At 37.1% G+C, this 16,503-nt stretch overlaps 1 protein-coding gene across 5 annotated transcripts in view; it reads right to left on the reverse strand.

The window, feature by feature from the left end:
• Positions 1-16,503, reverse strand: part of LOC149793042 (neural cell adhesion molecule 2-like) — a 166,735-nt gene that overhangs the window by 79,941 nt on the left and 70,291 nt on the right. For all 5 annotated transcript variants that reach the window (XR_016422704.1, XR_016422703.1, XM_089966936.1 and 2 more), the window contains exons 8-10: positions 15,253-15,401; positions 10,535-10,691; positions 3,624-3,829 (exon numbers count right to left, since the gene is read on the reverse strand). Coding sequence is in view for 3 of the 5 variants with exons in the window: in XM_089966936.1 (XP_089823062.1) it covers positions 3,624-3,829; positions 10,535-10,691; positions 15,253-15,401 (512 nt within the window). In the remaining 2 variants the exon portion in view is untranslated. The remainder of the gene's footprint in view (positions 1-3,623; positions 3,830-10,534; positions 10,692-15,252; positions 15,402-16,503) is intronic.

Consider the following 16,503-nt stretch of genomic DNA (forward strand, 5'->3'; position numbering starts at 1 on the left):
CCTTGTCCAAGGACATACCATAGTAGTCAGTATTGTGTGGACATAGCATTTAAAGTTCCTTGTCCAAGGACATACCATAGTAGCAAATATATTGTGTGGACATAGCATTTAAAGTTCCTTGTCCAAGGAAATACCATAGCAGCCAATATTGTGTGGACATAGCATTTAAAGTTCCTTGCCCATGGACATACCATAGTAGCCAGTATTGTGTGGACATAGCTTTAAAGTTCCTTGCCCAAGGACATACCATACTAGCCAAAATTGTGTGGACATAGCTTTAAAGTTCCTTGTCCAAGGACATACCATAGTAGCCAATATTGTGTGGACATAGCTTTAAAGTTCCTTGCCCAAGGACATACCATAGTAGCCAATATTGTGTGGACATAGCTTTAAAGTTCCTTGCCCAAGGACATACCATAGTAGCCAATATTGTGTGGACATAGCATTTAAAGTTCCTTGTCCATGGACATACCATAGTAGCCAGTATTGTGTGGACATAGCTTTAAAGTTCCTTGCCCAAGGACATACCATACTAGCCAAAATTGTGTGGACATAGCTTTAAAGTTTCTTGTCCAAGGACATACCATAGTAGCCAATATTGTGTGGACATAGCTTTAAAGTTCCTTGCCCAAGGACATACCATAGTAGCCAATATTGTGTGGACATAGCTTTAAAGTTCCTTGCCCAAGGACATACCATAGTAGCCAATATTGTGTGGACATAGCATTTAAAGTTCCTTGTCCAAGGACATACCATAGTAGCCAGTATTGTGTGGACATTGCATTTAAAGTTCCTTGTCCAAGGACATACCATAGTAGCCAGTATTGTGTGGATATAGCATTTAAAGTTCCTTGTCCAAGGACATACCATAGTAGCCAATATTGTGTGGACATAGCATTTAAAGTTCCTTGCCCATGGACATACCATAGTAGCCAGTCTTGTGTGGACATAGCATTTAAATTTCCTTGTCCAAGGACATACCATAGTAGCCAATATTGTGTGGACATAGCTTTAACGTTCCTTGTCCAAGGACATACCATAGTAGTCAGTATTGTGTGGACATAGCATTTAAAGTTCCTTGTCCAAGGACGTACCATAGTAGCCAATATTGTGTGGACATAGCATTTAAAGTTCCTTGCCCAAGGAAATACCATAGCAGCCAATATTGTGTGGACATAGCTTTAAAGTTCCTTGCCCAAGGACATACCATACTAGCCAGTATTGTATGGACATAGCATTTAAAATTCCTTGCCCAAGGACATACCATAGTAGCCAATATTGTGTGGACATAGCATTTAAAGTTCCTTGCCCATGGACATACCATAGTAGCCAGTCTTGTGTGGACATAGCATTTAAATTTCCTTGTCCAAGGACATACCATAGTAGCCAATATTGTGTGGACATAGCTTTAACGTTCCTTGTCCAAGGACATACCATAGTAGTCAGTATTGTGTGGACATAGCATTTAAAGTTCCTTGTCCAAGGACGTACCATAGTAGCCAATATTGTGTGGACATAGCATTTAAAGTTCCTTGCCCAAGGAAATACCATAGCAGCCAATATTGTGTGGACATAGCTTTAAAGTTCCTTGCCCAAGGACATACCATACTAGCCAGTATTGTATGGACATAGCATTTAAAATTCCTTGCCCAAGGACATACCATAGTAGCCAATATTGTGTGGACATAGCTTTAAAGTTCCTTGTCCAAGGACATACCAAAGTAGTCAGTATTGTGTGGACATAGCATTTATAAAGTTCCTTGTCCAAGGACATACCATAGTAGCCAATATTGTGTGGACATAGCATTTAAAGTTCCTTGCCCAAGGAAATACCATAGCAGCCAGTATTGTGTGGACATAGCTTTAAAGTTCCTTGCCCAAGGACATACCATACTACCCAGTATTGTGTGGACATAGCATTTAAAATTCCTTGCCCAAGGACATACTATAGTAGCCAGTATTGTGTGGACATAGCATGAATCTATGTGAACATGAACTAAATGCAAATACATGATGTTAACAAAGCTTAATATGTAACTCATAGTGACCTGCCATTCAGGAAGTACAAATTGCATCGCAATCAATATTCAAGTTTCATGATTCAAACAAAAACAGCACCCAATAAATTTACTTAAAACACAAACTGTAACAAAGTCACAGAAGCATAAAATACAGGTCTGAGACCTCATTTTGCAATAGAACATAAAATACAGACCAAAGAGACCTCATTTTCCAATAGGGTGCAATATTTTGCAAGATGCTAATTCTCACCCAAAAGGCGATCAAAGTGAAGTTACTGACCTTTCTTACATACCAACACTGACCGAGTCAGAGACTCGAACCCACAACGAGAGAGGGAAAATGGAAGTGAATCTTTGCAATAAGCTTACACGAGTCAAAAGAACAAATTTTGGACTAGTGCAGTTCAAAGCAGTAATAAACAAAGATAAAAATAGTGGGTCCAGTCAGTATATGCTTATGTGCTTTTTCTGCCATTTGGCAGCTATGGTTAATTTCTCCATAAATCCATTATATCATCATCTTTTGTAATTCAGAAGAAATGCCTACTGTTATGCTAATTTGGTTGTGAAATTGGTATCTGCGGTAGACATGATTGTATTTGATGTACAATTAGACATAACCTCCAGTAGTATACATCGGTTTGGTTCGAGTTTTATATAACTGGAATTTCTTCTTATTCATATTTTTGCCATCCCCACCCCTCTACCCTGTTGTTTAATTTTCATGGTGTTGGGCATAAACTGAACACATATCTACCAATAATGCTCTGTAGATAGCTCAAAATGGCAAAACCTGAGCCTCGAACAGACACAGACAGAGGTGAGATGGCAATGATCCAGAATGGTGAGCACTTCAGACCACTTGGGGCCCATAATAATGATGTAAGAGTATACCAAGTTGTATCCATTAATCTAACACAGTTCTATAAAGCATAATGGAAAGTATGATGAAATATTTGACCCTCTATGGTTCTATGCAACACACCTGCAAAAAATAATGTATTTACAATATCAAGTTCCATTGCTATTCTCAAATACTGACCTGTGACCTTGACCTGAAAAGACTGGACCCCCAAAGTGGTTCATGATACACCATCTTATGAGAACGTAAAAGTATACAGACTTTCATCCCATAATTTCAAATGGTCTGCAAGTTACTGAGCAGAAGAAAAGCAAGAAAATATTTAAAAGTCAGCTGTGTCATTCACCAAAATGATACATGACACATTTTTTAATGTTGATGTACTGGTATACCAAGTTTCATTCCTTAATCTCAAAAGGAACTGAAAATTAATTGTAATGGAAAATCTATACTAAAGAAGTATGACCCTGACCTTGAGGATACCAACCCCATGTGATATGTGACACAAATTCTGTTGATGATGTATAAGAATACCATTTTGTTTTGATCCTTTAATCCCATAATTATTTCACTACCATCAAGTTAAAATGAAAGTGTGACTATCGTACATATTACAATGTTGATACTATGTCCTCCAATATCTTTGCAAAAAGCAAATAAATAAGAAAATGTACATAGATTTCTTCTTCAAACTGCAGCTATCCATACTCAAAAGTCAGATCATAAGCAAAGGTACTTACAAGTAAGATGCTGGTGATCTGGAACTTGTCTTTATCTTCAATGTTTTTTATTGTGTATAAAGCCTGTCCTGCAATTTGGTTACCTCCCTTGAACCACTGCACTACAGGCAGAGGATTCCCATTCACAACACAGGTGACATTTCCTTTGTCATTTCCATACCAGTTGTAAAATGGACCCTGAGGCTGGTTATTGAATTTAGCAGCATCTGCAATACAGAAATAAATGGTCTGAAGTAGTAAAAATACCAACAATGGTTACTTGAATGGTTAAAATATAGAAACCAGTACAAGCTCAAACACCATTAGGAGGATTTCAATTTTAACACGAATTTATCTGACCCGTAATCAGAAGAATAAATGCTTGCATTAACTATGCTTTAAGTAAATTATTCATTCTGTTGGATTACATGAAACTAGGGTTAAAAGTGACATCTCACAGAGAATAAAGTGCAAAATTCAACGTTTTCAATGGCAGTTTCACTTCCATTCAAGATCTATATAAATACACATATTTTTCTAGATCATTAAATTATCATTTAATATTCAATGATATTACTAATTAAATACTATTTCTTTCTCTCCTTAATGATGAGCTCTTCTACAGTGCTGTCACAATTAGTGGTGGTTGTGAAAATGTATTTTTAAAAGAGATTTTTTAAATATTTTTTGGCAAAGGATGCAGAGGCATAATGACAAGGACCTATTAATGCTGCAGTTAGAGTTTGGAAATCATTAGAGATTCTGTAATGTATTAATTGGCACACCAAAATGACACCCAAAAAGGTGGCAAAAATTAAAGGTAAAATGCAGGTTGCATGTGCTTACTGAAGGAAATTTTATTTGACCAAAATTATAAGCATCGTCTATTTACACTTTTAGTAAACATCACATAGAGTATGTACAGAAAACATTCCTCACCAATTTCTGCTGGCAAACAAGAGTCTTTCACCAGTTTAAGAAAAAGCTAATAATAGCTTATAGGAAAAGTTTCAGTTCTCCCAATGGCCTTCATGACCCAAAACTTCTTGAAACTAAACTCCGGAGATTGGGGATTATGAATTACCTCCACTGCCTGCTTCTCAATGAGTGGTTGATATCTTGCCGCAAAAGTGTGTACTTTAACTGAGTTGGACAATAATTCTGTCAGGAATTTAAAGGACAAATGGGGACTGTTGGCAAAACAAGATTGGAGGCCCCCTTGCAGACAATTCAGATTGCCCACTCACCTGGTGGAAAGAGACCGATCCAACACTGTATGAAAAGCAACAGTCTTGTGCCTAAAGAATTGATGTCTGCAGGAGGTCAAGGACACAAGTCAACAGTGAAAAAGCTGAGGCTTTAGAGTAAATAAACTTTCTTTCCTACCCCCCTGAATATGATTGCCTTTGAGACTGGTTAACATATTGTCTCCATGTATAGGATTGTGATGATGGCTGATTTTTGAATGAGCATCAAATGATCATATATCACTTCATCTCCTTTCATCATGCCTTTGAGGGTGAATTGGATGGCAAAAATTAAAAAGGTGATGGTGACTGTACAGAGAGGTGAAGGGGTAGTTCATGGACTGCCTGCCTCCACACATCCCCAATCTTGGCACTCAACAGCAGAGGTGATCTGAACAGAGTGGTGCACAGGGTCAGCGCTTGATGTGGATTGAGTGTGGTTAAGAATGCATCCCATCACACTGGGTCAGCACTTGATGTGGATTGAGTCTGGTTAAGCATACACATGCATCCCATCACACTGGGTCAGCGCTTGATGTGGATTGAGTGTGGTTAAGCATAAGCACGCATCCCGTCATGCATCCCATCACACAGGGTCAGCACTTGATGTGGATTGAGTCTGGTTAAGCATACACATGCATCCCATCACACAGGGTCAGCGCTTGATGTGGATTGAGTCTGGTTAAGCATACACATGCATCCCATCACACAGGGTCAGCGCTTGATGTGGATTGAGTGTGGTTAAGCATAAGCACGCATCCCGTCATGCATCCCATCACACAGGGTCGGCGCTTGATGTGAATTGAGTCTGGCTAAGCATAAACATGCATCCCGTCACACAGGGTCAGAGCTTGATGTGGATTGAGTGTGGTTAAGCATAATGATGCATCCCATCAAACTGGGTCAAGTTTAGTGGCAGTTAATTACCTCTGATATTACAGCCAATCACTCCCAGGTATGCTCATAGCTGACCTTTTCTGCAAGCTTGAAAACTGCCTGAGACATGAAGTCCATCAACAAAGATGTGGCAACTATTTTGTGAAGATGCCTTAAAGTGGTGTGCAGAATGATTCATCCATCTTAAAGTATGCTGGTGAAGTCTGATTGTCCGCAGCATAGTTCTTGTCTAATGCCGCGAGATCTGGAGAGAAGGTGTCGGAATTGGTCTTGTACTAGCAAAATGCAATGGACACTGATAAATGACTCTCAGAAAAAAGGCTTTGGACCTCATCATCAATATCGACAGCGGCATCATCCTGGTATGGAAGAGAAGGGGGTGGCAGACATTTTGAGTTCAGTAACACAGCAATACATTTCCTTTACTGGGGCCCCGAGTGGCCGAGTGGTCTAAAGGGTTCACTGTTCCGGATCACTGCCATCTCACCTCTGTCTGCGTGGGTTTGAGTCCAAGGCTTGGCTAGCGTGGGTACATGGGAAAGACTGCTAGTAGCTTCTCATGGGTCAGTGCTTCTTCCTTGGGTTTGCAAGGATTCTTCCTCCACCAGTAATACTAGCCGCCATGTATAGCCTATCTTGTGCTGAAAAATGCGTTAAACCCTAGAACAATAATAACAACAACAACAACATTTCCTTTACTGACACCTTAAAGCTATACTCAGTCTACTCCGTAGTGGGATCTGAGTGAACCACCGTCAGGTTTATTGTCCAACTTTGTGTATGAATGACAGGGATCTGTGTGAACCACCATCAGGTTTATTGTCCAACTCTGTGTATGAATGGCAGGGATCTGAGTGAACCACCATCAGGTTTATTGTCCAACTTTGTGTATGAATGACAGGGATCTGTGTGAACCACCATCAGGTTTATTGTCCAAATCTGTGTATGAATGGCAGGGATCTGAGTGAACCACCGTCAGGTTTATTGTCCAACTTTGTGTATGAATGACAGGGATCTGTGTGAACCACCATCAGGTTTATTGTCCAACTCTGTGTATGAATGGCAGGGATCTGAGTGTGAACCACCATCAGGTTTACTGTCCAACTCTGTGTATGAATGGCAGGGATCTGTGTGAACCACCATCAGGTTTTTTGTTCCACTCTGTGTATGAATGGCAGGGATCTGTGTGAACCACCATCAGGTTTACTGTCCAACTCTGTGCATGAATGGCAGGGATCAAGACTGATATCTGGATAATACATTCCTGATAAGAATGGCATTCATTTGTAAGACTGTCTCAGTAGCGACCAAGAGGGTAAGCCAGGAGCAAATGGCTAGCTGTATCATCAAGACGTAGACATCGAATCAGTATGGACAACTTGTAAAACCAAAATCAGTATGTATCGTTCATGCATATGGAGAGCTGTGCTTGAGGCTACGATACCCAAGTACTGGTAATATTAGGTGGATGGATCGATCCATCAATATGATCCTTGGCAATCGTAATGTTCCATCGCTGTATTTATGGAGGCCTAGCACAGCAAGATACAGAAGCCATACAGACACTGAATGGTAAGAACCTAGAGGCAGATGGCTGGAAGGTATGATTGGTAGCCAATAGAGCATCAAAACTGATGTGGGTCTAGATGGCATGGCTCATTCAAGTTTGTATTAACCCCATGTACTCAGACTTACAATCACTAAGGTGATGCTCAGATATGTGGAGGGACTTGTGCAACTGGGATGCATAGAATTTGATGGAAACTCACCCAAAATGTTTCAATTCTCGAAGAAAACAGAAAATGGAAGGATTAGGAAAAATTTGAACGAATCAATGTATTTCTAACTTAATTCTTTACCTCATGTAAGCACCCTTGTACACCTCTACCCGATTCTCAATGAAGCACCTTTGAACGCCTCAACCCAATTCACATGGAAGTGCCTTTGGATGCCTCTAAACCATTCTCATGGAGGCGTCTTTGGACGCCCACTGTAAATATCAGCCATTTTGAGATGGTTTTCATAGCATCTCCTTTGGGGAAAATCCCCTATTAGATACTACATGACTGATTTGAATGACCATTATGCCTGCTCACGAAGTTGCTATTTAAACTCTACTGGTAATCTGCTATTTAAAGTAATGGGGTCGGATCCACTCTCCAAAATGGAGGCCTTGCATTTAGTTCAGTACTTTCTTGGAGTTTACACAATTAAAATCACTACTATGAAAGCTTCAATAACTTAGTTAAAAGTTCTGATATTGATGTAGGCAACACAGAGTTTTTATAATTTATCAAATGCAGATGATTTAGTGATGCAGACATAAACAAAGAAATGGTAAATTTTGAGTATGAGAAATGCCAGGGATGGTTGGTCACAACTTCAATGGCTTGATGGTGAACGAGTTTGTTAAGATTTTAAAACACATAAAAATTCTTCTGTGAAAAGTAATTATATAGACATAATGATCAGATTTTACTTCTAATTATTTTTCTAAACATAATAAATGTGTAAAAAAGAAATGTTACATGTTTAAAATTGATGTCAAATGTAACATATACTGCTCTAATTCAACAGGCAGGCCTATGTGTATAGAGTTAAATGCACTGCACTATGTAACTTTAGTACACTATATAGACTGCCTAGAAAAACATACACTCTATGAGGTAAAGGGTTAAGAGATGATGTAGATGGTGGAGTAGTCGCATTTCCTCCATTTCCCTACATATAACAGTATCATTAGGTTATACATATCTTTTTTGGGGTAAGGGACCCAATGCCATCCCCCACCAGGCTGGCCAAAGACACAGTATTAGGGTCAATGCTCAAAACGTCAGTACTCTTGGTGTTCGATTTTCCAAATTTTGCAGTTTTCCTTATCACTATCCACCATCTAGTATCTGTCTAACTGCACACATGCTGCAAGTACCTCTTTGTACAGGCAGCACAAGTCATGAGAATCCTTGGTGTGTTTGAATCTCATGCATTTAACATACTTCATCAAATTGTTAAATGACAAAAAAGGAAAGAAATAAGAAATTAATAGTTTATCTGCTTTAACAATGCCTGAGACACCAACTATACAAGGGGTGATAAACAGATAGTGCGTGCAAGCACAAACCATAACAGGTTCTATTACAATGTTCCAATACAGAACCATGCAGTCTGAGAATGCAGAAACTATGTCTGTATAGGTTAAAAACTGCAAACAATTATGGTCAAAATTAAAATGAAACAATATATACCATTTGTCAAATAATACTTAATATATCTGAAAATAACAAAATTCTCAATGGACAGGATAAATTTCCAACAGATTTTCGGAGGCAATGTGAACAATGTATTGTCAGTTCACAGCAGAAACGTACTACTAGCACCACATGCTAGTGGAAAAGGGAGGTAATGGGCAAGATTATTTCCTATTTGTCTATATAATATAGACAAAAAAAGACAAATTTTGTTTATTTGGGAGGGCTGGATTTGGGAGATAGTATTAATGTGATCAGGAAGCATATTCAAAAGGAAAACTTGAACTTTCAATAGCACTTTTCTGCTGAAGTCCTGATAAACACTGCCTCATTTGACTGTCCATGCATCAGCAATTATCTCCCGTGGAGAAGACTGGAGGTTATGGATGATACCAATAACTGTATTTTATATAAATTACAAGTTTTCCACAAGCTCACAAAGGGCCTCTTCGAGGCAAATCATGCTTATTTCATTTTCATTTTTTTTAAAAGAGATATTTGCTTCTGGTTGATACCTAAACATCTACTTTCAATGGAATCTGGCTATGGAATGTATGTTTAATGCATTCCTTGTGATGAATGCCAGTGTGTGGAATTCTGCACTCAGTAGATTTCTATGGATTTAGCAAGGTCTAATTGTTCAATTCACTGTAAAGATTACATGGTTGTACGAGTGGTGGCAAAGGTTACTAGTGAAGATCATGCTTAACACTGTTCTCACTGAATAAGTAGAGATTATCAGTAATCTGCTTACAGAAGGGGAACTGGGGAATACAAGTTGTATTATCTTTTTTTAAAGATGCCACAAGGTTCTTGACCCAATTACGAATTCTCCACTGTCAAGACATATCTGGGATCCATCAACAGCCTTCTTCACAACTAAAGATGGCAGAAGATGTTGAATGTTGATCCATCATTTCTTTTGTTCAGAGTTGTTGGGGCAAACATGCTCAGGAATATCTTAGATCTGAAAACATGTTCTTAGTGTTTAAGCACAAATCTCCAATGGGTCAATCAAAGATGAAAACTTGTTAGCACAGTGTGGCACTAGACTGGTCTTCATCCCTTCTGCACAAGAAATGATACCAATATGCAGCTGACTATGAAGTAACCAGCCTACTTGACCAAACCAACTGCCTTAGTGATTGGATTAACTATAACAATACTTTAAGGGAGACTACCCAAATGATTCATACAGCAACCATACCTCAAATGACTGAAGCACAACCTATCAGCTTTTAGTAGGAACTTCATCAATTTAACTCAAGGACACTTCAATTATTTATGACTAAAATATGTATACTCTGTGATCATGTGGCAGCTGAAAAGTTCCAATTTTTCCCAAAACTTGGATTAATATTTGCAACAGTGAAAAAGCTTTTCATGGTCAGCATCAACCACGATTCCCACCCCCCCACCCCATTCCTGGTAAATTACAAATCTTGGAAATGTACTGACAAAACCAATCAAATGAAAAAGATCATTAATGCACTGAAGTGGAGTGACATTTCTTTAAGTCCTAAAATAGAATCTAACTTACAACGGACACTCAGATGACCATAGCCAGTGTCATCCCCAGCATTATTATGGGCTTGGCAGGTGTAATCACCCATGTGAGAAGGCTTCAAGTTTGTAAACCTCAGCTGTGCAGTGGACTCATGGTTGACCTGATCCTTGATAAGGGTTACTGAAATATCCTTTAAAAAAATAGAAAAACAAATAGCATTTTAATGGATGGGTCTTACCTAATACCAATTTAAGCGGAAAAATGAAAATTCTAGAATGATTATTCTGCATTTATGTATAGAGAGGCAAATCCAGCAGCCTTTTTTTATCTTAGTAACAGACGATCTACACATAAATACTGGTGACTAATAAATGTTGATGTTACTTACAGGCAATAAATAATGAAACAAAAACATTTTTTCAACATCTTCTTTAGGAGAAATTAGTTTCATCCAATGATGGGCTTGCACTTCAGAATTTAAAAATAAATCAGTCTATGTAAAACTAAATGTTTCATCGAGATGAGTGAGAGAAACTTGTTCTGATAGTGAATCAAATCAGTGCACAGAACAAGCAACTTCTACTCATCAATGCATCTAAAATAAAAAAAGAAACTGGAGAAAAATGTCTTGAACCTGACGACGAAAGTGTTTTAAACCTTAGTATGTCAGAGTCTTCCTGACCTTTTAACATTTCTTTTAATGGAAACATTGTAAAAAATTTAGATTTAGGTGCTTCATTTTTAGTAACAAGGTGTGATGCATAGATGTCACGTTTGCCTGCCCGCGATTATGTAAGTCAGGAACAAAGGAATGGGTTAGCGCCGTGTGTATATAGACCCTGCGTCTATTGTAGCGATTCGTGTTGTAAATGAGCCCACATCGTTAGGTGTCAAAACTAACATGTAGACATTGGAAGCTTTGTTCTAAGAACAAAGGACCCCGATGCTGTTGTAAATCTCCCCGCTTTGACAGATGGCCTGACGCTCGTCTGTTAAACTATTCCGACTGGGGTAGAAATGATATCCAATAGGAACTGCGGAAGGGTTTTGCCATCAATTCGAACCAGAATTTAACAGTCATTTGGGCTGGGAACGAATTAGACATTGTGAAGCATCATGCTGAGAAGTTGTAGCAATAACTCCGAGGAAGCCACTCATGAACTGGTGGGAAAAGAAACCTTGGTATATTCAAGGACAGAAAGCTTCGTAAAGGTCAGTGAGTTATTTGCTTGAATGTTGCAGAATGTTACGGCATTGTAATTGTAATTATGTGCAGTAAGTATATTTACTTACTAGAATTGTTAGTATGTAGAATTACCTTTGTATTGTTTAATTTACATGCATACTTGAGAAATGAGCTATGATTATGTAGATTGCTAGCTCGTAGTCAGAATTAATAGTGTAATTCACTATCTGGTTACTTCGAAGTAAACTAGTGTATTTATTTACATGATGTTCTAGATTTTGCAATTGTTGAATTAAATTGTAACTTTGGAAATGGTTGCAGTGTGTAAATTTAAATAATATGGATATTTGAATATTTGTGTACACTTGTGGGAGTGTAATGTACAGAAATGCGCCTGATTGTTGTGATATTGTTCAGAATAATGAGATTAAGAATACATTGATGTGACGCAATTTTGCGATGTCTGTATGATAAGTAGGATACCGCTCTTTTTGCAATGTTGTTTTCTATAAGAACGTGTGTGGTTTTCGATGTGCACGAATGTGTGACCAAAGATGTAGATAGCCTCTATCTGATGACTGATTGCTGATTTAGTATGAGCGAGGTGGCTAACGAGACATGCTAACGTCCTTGTGTTTTCGCAGGAAGCTTTTGGGAACAGAACTACCGGGTAGTCAAGTCCCGAGTCTCAGAGAGACAGGATAGAACAAGGCAGTAGGCAGAGAACAAGCCTAGTTGCTGGAGAAAGAGAGAGAGGAGGAGAAGGAGAAAAGGAGACAAAAGGGGAAGCTGATAGGAAGAATCGCAGTACGGAAAATGCCCGAAGGAGAAAAGGAATTAGCAGAGTAGAGCACAGATGAGTAGAAACCAAGTACAGGGGAAAGCCATCTTACACTATAATCATGTGATGAAATAGGTTGTTACATGGTCGAGCGGAAAAAGATTGGTTGAGAAATTAATATCGTTTAAATTGTATTAAATCGTTATTCTTTTGAATTTCACCTTTGTGTTCTTATAATTTAATTGTCGGTATTGCTGACTGGGGGCTCGGAGCTTTGCCTCTCTCTATCACTAATTTCACTTCCTACAAAAACGAGCCAGGGTGGGAATTCCATAGTAATTCAAATAAATATTGGGAGCACCCCACCCATAACTATTAACAGAACGTGCGTAGAATGCCACAATATAATTTAAGAATCCAGATATAAAACCAGTGCTGATCTTGAAACATCTAAAGTCTAATCATCCCATAATCTAAGAGTCTTGAAACCTCCCTTCCAGTCTGATTATCCTACAGTCAGTCTTGAAAGATCCAATCCAGAATCATTCCATAGTCTAACAGTTTTGAAACCTCCCCTCCAGTCAAATCATTCAATAGTCTAACAGTCTTGAAAATTCCCCTCCAGTCTAATCATCCTCCAGTCAGAATCTTAAGATCCCTTCCATAATCATCCAATAGCATAACAGTCTTGAAACCTCCTCTCCAGTCTAATGATGCCATAGTCTAACAGTCTTGAAAACTACCCTCCAGTCTAATCATCCCATAGTCTCAGAGTCTTGAAAACTACCCTCCAGTCTAATCATCCTACAGTCAGTCTTGCAAATTAACCTCAAGAATCATCACATAGTCTAACAGTCTTGAAAACTACCATTAAGTCTAATGATGCCATAGACTAACAGTTTTGAAAAATACCCTCCAGTCTAATCATCCTATAGTCTAAGAGTCCTAAAACACACCCTCCAGTCTAATCATTCCATAGTCTAAAGAGTCCTAAAAACTACCCTACAGTCTAATCATCCAGTAGTCTAACGGTCTTCATCCCAAGTTAAAAAGAAGTTGAACAACATTCTCACTCTACATGATTGTATTGGTAGATTTTCCAAAGACTACTGCACCTGTATTGTATACAGAATGATTGAAATATATACAGAAATATAGGTACCTTTATTATATTCCGTCTAAAAGTACTCCCCTTGGATTACGCTCAAAAAGATTGTATGGCCTGTCTGTTATAGTTAAAAAGACTATTTTCCCTGTATTGCATTAACAAAGATCGTATTGTACCTGTATTATACACATAGAAAATTTGTATTGCACATGTATATTTAGAAAGATTGCATCTGATCTTATATATTGGGAAAGGTTACATTGATCATCTATTATATTTAGAAAGACTAGTGATGCTATATTATATGGTATTTAGAAAGTGTAATGAACCTGTACTATATTTAGAAACAGTGTAATGATCCGGTACTATATTTAGAAAGATTGTAGTGATCCTGTACTATATTTAGAAAGAGTGCACTGATCTTGTACTATATTTAGAGTGTAGTGATCATGTACTATATTTACAAAGAGTGCTGTGATCCTGTACTATAGAGTGTAGTGATGTTGTACTATATTTAGAAATATTGTAGTGATCCTGTGTTATATTTAGAAAGAGTGTAGTGATCATGTACTATATTTAGAAGTAGTCATCCTGTACTACAGTGTAGTGATCCTGTACTATATATAGAAAGAGTGTAGTGATCCTGTACAACATTTAGAAAGAGTGAAGTTATCCTGTACTATAGTGTAGTGATCTTGTACTATATTCAGAAATACTGTAGTGATCCTGTATTATATTTAGAAAGAGTGTATTGATCCTGTACTATATTTAGAAAGAGTAGTGATCATGTACTATATTTAGAAACAGTGTAGTGATGATGTAATATATTTAGAAAGAGTTTAGTGATTATGTACTATATTTAGAACAAGTACAGTGATCTTGTACTATAGTATAGTGATCATGTACTATATAAAGAATGTAGTGATTCTGTATAACATTTAGAAACAGTGTAGTGATTCTGTACTATATTTAGAAAGAGTTTAGTGATCATGTACTATATTTAGAAAGAGTGTAGTGATTCTGTACATTTAGAAAGAGTGTAGTGATCCTGTACTATATTTAGAAAGAGTGCAGTGATCCTGTACTACAGTGTAGTGATCTTGTACTATATTTATAAATATTGTACTGATCCTGTATTATATTTAGAAAGAGTGTAGTGATCCTGTACTATATTCAGAAATAATGTAGTGATCCTATATTATAATTAGAGTGTAGTGATCCTGTACTATATTTAGAGTGTAGTGATCCTATATTATATTTAGAAAGAGTGTAGTGATCCTGTACTATATTTAGAAATAGTGTAGTGATCCTGTACTATATTTAGAAAGAGTGTAGTGATCCTGTACTATATTTAGCAAGAGTGCAGTGATCCTGTACTATATTTAGAAAGAGTTTATTGATTATGTACAATATTTAGAGAAATTGTAATAATCTTGTACTATATTCAGAAAGAGTGTAATGACCCTGCATTATATATTTATGAAGAGTGTAATGACCCTGTTATTATATTTAGACTGTATCGACCCTTTAATATATTTATAAATTGAACTGATCGTTTATTATATGAAAAATGAGCATCAATTAACAATCTTTCCATGTAAATGTTGACTGTAATCAATTTGTACTGAGACTGTTTTTTTCCAGCCTAGAAATATGTGATAGAGCAAAAGCCTTACCCCACTTTGTCCTTCTGGATAGAAAGTGTCCGAATAAATTGGTTTCCACTTCATTTCTGGTGCTGGATCCCCAGAAGCTTTGCAACTAATAACTGCTCCACCATTCTCCTCTCCAGTAGCATTACGAACCTCAATAATGTCTGGAGGAACTGAAAAGAAAGCAGTTCTCTTTCAACTTGAATTTTCTACAAGTCTGTAAGGAAAGATGTTAAAATTCTCTACTTGCCTCCATTTTTACTACATTACAGTCCCCAATTTTGATCTTATGAAAATGAACAAAATGCCAAAATCTTTAATTAATTCATTAAATATGATAAGTTCAGGGCATGTAATGCTAAATTTTATATTAAAGGAAATGACAAGAACTTTTGTTTCATGCTGTTTTTTGTCAATATTTTTATTCCAGGGTATGTTTTTTTTCTCATTCATGATCAAAAATAAATCAAAGCTTAAGGTCAGTAATTCATAAAATTCTTTTCAATATAAATTAAATTTACAAATTTTAATTTATTATTTAAAGTTTAGGCACTGAAACTTCGTTTCCATGGTGGCATCAAGATTAGTCAATCAGATGAAAAATTACCTTATTAATATGCATGGATCTTGCTCACAATAAACCTCATGTAATATATTTATAAGACTATTTAGCAAGTTTGATCACAATCTAATAATAATTATTTTTTGAAAAAACAGCTGCTGGATTGTTCACGTTTGGCCAACTGGATGCAAGTTGACCTGATTGATATGCATCAGTTCACTCACAATAATACTCAACCAAACTCTTGATGACGTAGGCCAATTTACCAAGTTTGATCAAAGGCCAATTAACCAAATTTGATCAAGGACCAATTTACAATTATAAAAAAACATAGGTGGTAGAAGATATCAGTTGCAAGATCACCTCATGATATGAATGTCTCTCTAATAATAACAATCATCCTATATCTTGACAATTATTAAAATTGGGTCAGAAATACAGTTCTATGTGATAAATTCAGAAAATATATATCTCATTAATTTGCCCAGATCTTGCACATAATAAAATGCATTATATATGTTTATGATGTCAGCCTATTTACTAAGTTTAATAAAAATATCAGAAACAGAGTTGCTCAAGTACTGTGAGATCAATACATCGGATGCAAAATCAAATCATAAAGTTTGTACTTCTACTCAAGAGAGATCTTGACAATGTAAGCCCATTTACCAAATTTTATCAAAATATGGTCAGTAATAATCACACGTGGATCC

Source organism: Sinohyriopsis cumingii, chromosome 8 (assembly GCF_028554795.1).
Source record: "Sinohyriopsis cumingii isolate HCF-2022 chromosome 8, ASM2855479v2, whole genome shotgun sequence".
Classification (NCBI taxonomy): Eukaryota; Metazoa; Mollusca; class Bivalvia; order Unionida; family Unionidae; genus Sinohyriopsis; species Sinohyriopsis cumingii.